The sequence below is a fragment of the Macadamia integrifolia genome, chromosome 7 (genome assembly GCF_013358625.1).
Source record: "Macadamia integrifolia cultivar HAES 741 chromosome 7, SCU_Mint_v3, whole genome shotgun sequence".
Taxonomy (NCBI): Eukaryota; Viridiplantae; Streptophyta; class Magnoliopsida; order Proteales; family Proteaceae; genus Macadamia; species Macadamia integrifolia.
The window spans coordinates 18,685,763-18,691,766 of record NC_056563.1 but is presented as its reverse complement, the minus strand read 5'-3'; the positions used below and the strand labels follow the sequence as shown (position 1 = coordinate 18,691,766).

Below are 6,004 nucleotides of genomic sequence, written 5' to 3'. Positions count from 1 at the left end.
GGGATCGAATATGGATTGAATTCGAATCGGATATGTTTCGATCCGATATTTCCTAACCGAATTCGAATACCCTAAACAAATACAAGTGCGAATCGAATTCGAATTTTCAACTATCTATTTACTCCCTGACTTATATAATCCAGACATTTCTCCTTCCAATGAATATAACTTGTTATTAATGAATTTTCTAAGTTGTTTTAACTCTTTTCCTTATTCTCTATAACATGTTTAAACTTCAAGAGCCCTCAAAATCATTAATTAATTATTTAATCAAATCGAATAATTATTTTTAAATAATTTGGATTTTATTCCGGATACCCTTTAACCTAATACGGATACCCCTAAACGAATACGAATACGAATACGAATTTAAATTTTGACTATCCATTTACATCCCTAATTGAACAACATCTTTAGTTATACTATCAAAATAAAAACTTATTATAGGCGTGGGAAGTCGGTTTTTGATATGCAGAGCTCGAAATGGTTCGGTGCAAGATTTTTAAGTAAAATCAATATCGAATTATTAAACGGTATTTTTATTTAACAATTTTTTTCCTTTAAATTTTTATCGAAATAGATACAAATTTAACATTGAATTAAATAATTTATTGATATATATTTTCTTTTAATAATTGTAAATGTTATAGATATTTATATATTTTATTTTTTGTTCGAAGGGTTTCTTTTTATTTTAATACAAATGACTTAATTTACTATGTATATATTAATTGATTAAATAGTTTGTTGTTGGTTTAAATGGCTTAATTAAAAGGACTCATTTTGCAATCAAAACTAAATAATTTATCAAATGGTTTTGATGTAAATAACTCAATTCAATTTTAGTAAATGATTTTGATTTGATTTTGAAACTTTTAGAATAACGTATGTTGAATTTAGTAATCAATATCAAATACGATATTAATCTTAACCGGCTCAAGCGGAAATCCAAAAAAATATATATTTTTTTACGATCAAGTCCCGTATCATGGCTCTAAAAATCAAGTCCCTCTTCAGCTTGAAGGGTAGGTATTTCTTCTTATCCATTTCCTCATCTAATACTCTTTTCTTCAAGTCTTCAATTTAATGATAAAAGTAAAATTACTGTTATGTGTATTTTTTTACTGGGTTTATCTAATTGTGTTATATAGAAACATGATTTAGCAATTTTAACCATTAGATATAAAGATTTAGATTGGTCATATGTCATATTTCAACATCAAGTTCAATCATATATCACCAAATTAATGCCATGCAATCATGATTTACAATTTTGAAAATCTCAATATTTTGTTTTGCCCCTTGGCAACCTCCATTTAGATTAATCATTAACATATAAAGAACCTTGAGTTAAAAGTTTCATGAATGATCCAACTCGGACAGCGCCGACAGCCAACCTAAAACTGAAATAATGCAAAGCTTTCTAATATAAATTTGATAATCCAACCAGGGAAAGCCACCTAAACAAGAAAAAAAGAACGCTAGTTAATAGTGTTGACTACCGTCCAAATACATGGGGAAATGGAACCGGGACGTGAACATCTTTTCACAGCTTGGTTCCGTTTCCATCGTAACATTCCTTTTACCTTAGCATTTAGTTTCCCTTATTTATTTTATGGGGAAAAGAAGTAAAAAAATCTCTTGACTTGTACACCTAGACATAGGGAAGTGTGAAATGACAATTCCATCTCGTATGAAAAGTGAAAACCCAACCATTCTATATGAGCTTCCATTGGCCAGTTTGCTGACACAAGAGACATGCTACCTTTTTGGGAACCTTCATTTTAATTTGGAGAAAATGTTATGTGGGGGAGTGTAGCCTATACGCCTAAACACATGGGGGGCGGGGGGCTAAATGATCAACCCACCCCCATAAACGGGAAAGTGAAACTTTTGTAGATGCTTCTTTGTGCATTTCCATCATGCCTCGCCCACACATAGGAACCACACCCTTCTACAAGAAACATTTCCCATTATTCTAATAGGTATTAAAGTACATTTGAGTTCAAATTGGTATATGAAAAACAGAAGGCTTAGGTACCACTTAATGAACTTGTGGAACCACAAGTTCACATGGAAAATGTCTACAACTGTTAAGTTCAACCTTAATAAATTTAATATATTTTGCCACATGGATGGCTGACTATTGGATAGATATAGCACCATCTTGTAAACTGTGTATATATTAAATTTTGTAGCCCAAATCGTAGCTTTTGGAGTGATATACCATTTATTTTTCTGTCTATAACTTTTATTTATACCACAACTTTGTCCTAGGCTAACAGACGAATTAGTTCTACTCTTGCGTAATATAGCCACTATGGCCATAAACATACTCATGTATTAACAACTCTAACCTTGACATTGATGTTTTCAGTTATCTTGCTCAATGAATGAATTTTTTTTTTTTTCCCATTAAAAGAAAAAAATGTAACCCATCTCAACCTCCGGAAAATAAAGGCTAAAAGAAAAAATCTGTAGCCTATCTCAGCCTCTGGACAATAAAGGCTGGCACGAGGCCTATACTCGTACCGAAGTAAAAACAAGCAGTTTCTGCTTTAATAAACTCTCTTTGGTATAATTTATGTTTACCTTTATTACCTATGCTTATAAGTAAACGAATATTACCAAACACACTTCACTATTTCGATCTCGCATGCAGAGTTTTATCACCCAACATATAAAAAATCCACCACCATTTATAGTCTCTGTCAATGAGAAGCTAAGCTTTGATTTTATCTTTAGGTAGAGCCTATGATTGTCTGAACTAGGGATCATGATTCAGTCAGCGCTCATCCATTGCCTTCACTGCTGCAACTCCATTTCTTTGTTCTTCAAATGGTGATGGAACTCAAATCTCATTTACTGTCTGCAAAGCCACCAATGCACCTCTCCCACCTCTGGCTCAGCTCATTGCACCTTTGGTTTGGCTCATCAATTTGTACAAGGTACGATTGCGTCTTTCCACAACTTCAGAAGCACTTTTATCAGACAAAATGCTCATCCTTTTACCATTCCATGTTGCACAACTAAGGTGTTCCCACCCATAGAACCTCCTAGACTTAGCTATCTATAAAAACCTTTTCCTGCACAAAGTTCTCCAGGCTCCATACCAGTATTTCATTGCCAGCCCCTTCTGTAAAAAGGATGTTGCTCTGGCGATATAGAATCTGCATCTCTATTTCTGCTCTATGGAGTCCCCAATGAACATAACAGGAAAACTTGTATTGGTCAGGTGCCACATTTGGGGCCCTATACAATCCTATGGTCCACCTTGTGGATTTATAAGATGTCGGGAACAGATGCCTACGAGCTGTTTGGCCCTGTAGTGTTGTGATACTGATACACAGATGATAGAACATCCAGAAAGGAGAGGAGACATGGATAGGAATCTTTACAATAGATAAAATAACTATAAAATACAATGCTAGTATACGGTTTCTGGAGAATTTTGATGTGGAGGGGAAGCACAAAACATTATCATTGATGTAATAAAACATGATCAGGGGGTGACAAAAAATCAGAACTTTTACTCTTCAATGTCCAAAAGTCCTGCCTGTCCAAACAGAACTGCAATTACAACTTCCAATTATCCCTGTTCAAGACTAACCCTAACTCATAACTACACAATGTTGTATTAACACCACTAAGTTAGCCCACTGACTACCAAATTACAAGCTGCCTTAAAAGGACCCAGTTGAGACAGTGCAAAGAACAAGGGAAATGGTGCTCTAATTTTTTAAGACCCCCAAACTGTCACAAAGCCAATTAGGGCTTTACAAGACTAACATTTTAGAAGAGAACTGCCGAGTGAGCTTATTTTGTTGTCAACTCGGTTGGTCGCAGCTCGGAATATTGGCTGGCTGAAGGGTTGATTTATGAGGCTGGCTTGCAGCAAGTTTTGGGTACTTGTGTTTTTCTTTTCCATGTTGCGAAAACTTCTCTGGATGTAAATGAAGTTCCCCCAACTCTGATTCAGGATTCTTCTTTACCTTTTTCTTCACCAACGCACCATCTGCTCTCCTGACGTCGTCCATGAAGGTACTTCCCTTTACCTTCTCTTGTTTTGGCCTATCCATGCTAAGGCCATTAGTAGTAGATGAAGTGGACATTCTCACAGATGTGGCAAGATGCTGACTAGATGTTGTCATACTGGTAATCATCCTGTTGGGTAACATCAAGGCATGTCCACTTGAATCAGTACCCAACCTCTCTTGCATGATTCGTGGCTGAGCAGCTGAAGTAGCTTCACCATGGACACTCTCCTCTGCTTTTGGGATGGACAATTTTTTCTTCTTTTTCTCTTGACTCTGAGCATCGAAAGCAACATCAACCTATGAAATTTTATTCCAAGAAACCAAACAGTCCAAAATTAAGCCAAGTCATCTGAGTTGTGTTTGCTTGAACTAGTCCCAGAAGAAAAATGAATGATGCATTTCAAGTTCTTGGCTAATCCATGACCATTTAGCTTTTTATGAGGATATCAAAACGACTAAATGAGGAATAGTGTTTTAAGACTAGTGAGTGACTCTGCCTTTTAGTTTGGTCCAGGGGACACTAAGTTGAGTAGAGTTGATTCTGAATGGTAGTTTGCCAACAACAATAGAAATAGGGAAAATTTTTCATATTGGATTACACGTGTATAGTGTATACACCCTTGTGTGAAACCTGGCGCCAATTCAAACAATCGTCCCTCATCATTTTCCACATGATTCAATGTTCCTCCCAGTATAAATGCATTTTTTATACACCAAAGCTAGTTGAACTATATTGTTGTAGGAATTAATACATGATATAAGAGCTTATGTACATGGACAATAATGCCCACAGTACTATAATCAGGAGGACAAACCAATACATACTGATCAAAGATAAGGCAGAAAATTTATAACAATGCCTCGAGTTGAAAAATCAAGAAATTACATACATACAATTAAACTTAACGTACCCATGTTGAGATGGATGAGTCTAAAAGTTCAGGAAGGTATAATTGTAAGCAGATGCATCGACAGGAAATAGGTTAGCACATAATAGGTGATAAAAATAAAGTAGATTTGAAATTATTTTGGTCATGCACATTTAGACAAATATGAGAAAAAAATGGGAAGAAATTGTAACCAAATGCATCAGACTTAACAAAGGTTATTCTGCCAAAGGTGAGAAAATAAGATAAGTCCCAGTTGATATTGTTTGGTCACGTCTACTAAGACCAAGACACCACCAATGGTTGAGGAAAGATTTTGTTAAACAAGGACTAACAATCTTTTACAGACTTAACTATTTTGCCAATTTGAACAAACCCAACACATAACACAAAATTAAAAGAGAAAAATGAAAATATCATAAAAGAAATATATATGAGTGGGGAAGAAATTGAAAGAGAGCTTCTACAAAAAGTGACAGGGTAAGAGATAAATCCAGCAGCCTTGAGAAACATCCATCCAAATAGCCTGAAATAATGAGCCTAATGTATCATCCAGGTAAGAGTGAAACTGATGCAGATAGCATCCGTTGGAAGAAGAATTTTCACAATTGGATTTGGTTCAGTTTTTTGGGTCAAGTTGAACCTGTGGTTCAATAAGATAGATCCAAATTTAAGTCCCCAGTTGATTATATGGGTCATAGGCAGATGGGCCAAGTAATTTTGGGTTTCTAATGTAAAGGTCCATTCTATAAACCCAAAAATTAGGGATTTAAGGGCTATTCATGATTAATTAGTTAGTTTCAATTTTCTTAATTTCTAATTCCATATAATGAGATAGATATAAGTAGAAGATTTTAATTCTTTTTTACTTTCCGCTTTGCATGTAATAGCAATGGATCCTCTAGAAGTATTCCATCCTAGTTTCTATTTTCCTTGTAATAACTAAGCATCCTTTCTAGAAAGATTCTTTTTTAGTGTTTGCCATGTTGAAAGTAGAGATTCTGCTCATCTAATCAACTCATTAGAGTAAAGAGCAAAGGCCACACTAGCCAACAGAACTGATGTTTAAAAAAAAAAAAA

General features: G+C 34.8%; 1 protein-coding gene across 5 annotated transcripts in view; it reads right to left on the bottom strand.

Moving 5' to 3' along the window:
• Positions 1 to 3,510: 3,510 nt before the first annotated feature.
• The window catches only part of LOC122083968 (ubinuclein-1-like), a 34,348-nt gene continuing 31,854 nt past the window's right edge, over positions 3,511 to 6,004 (bottom strand). For 3 of the 5 annotated variants that reach the window (XM_042651923.1, XM_042651924.1, XM_042651922.1), the window contains one exon: positions 3,511 to 4,334. In XM_042651923.1, coding sequence (XP_042507857.1) covers positions 3,828 to 4,334 — 507 coding nt within the window. In that variant the 3' untranslated portion in view covers positions 3,511 to 3,827. The remainder of the gene's footprint in view (positions 4,335 to 6,004) is intronic. The other 2 variants (XM_042651926.1, XM_042651925.1) reach the window with 1 other exon arrangement.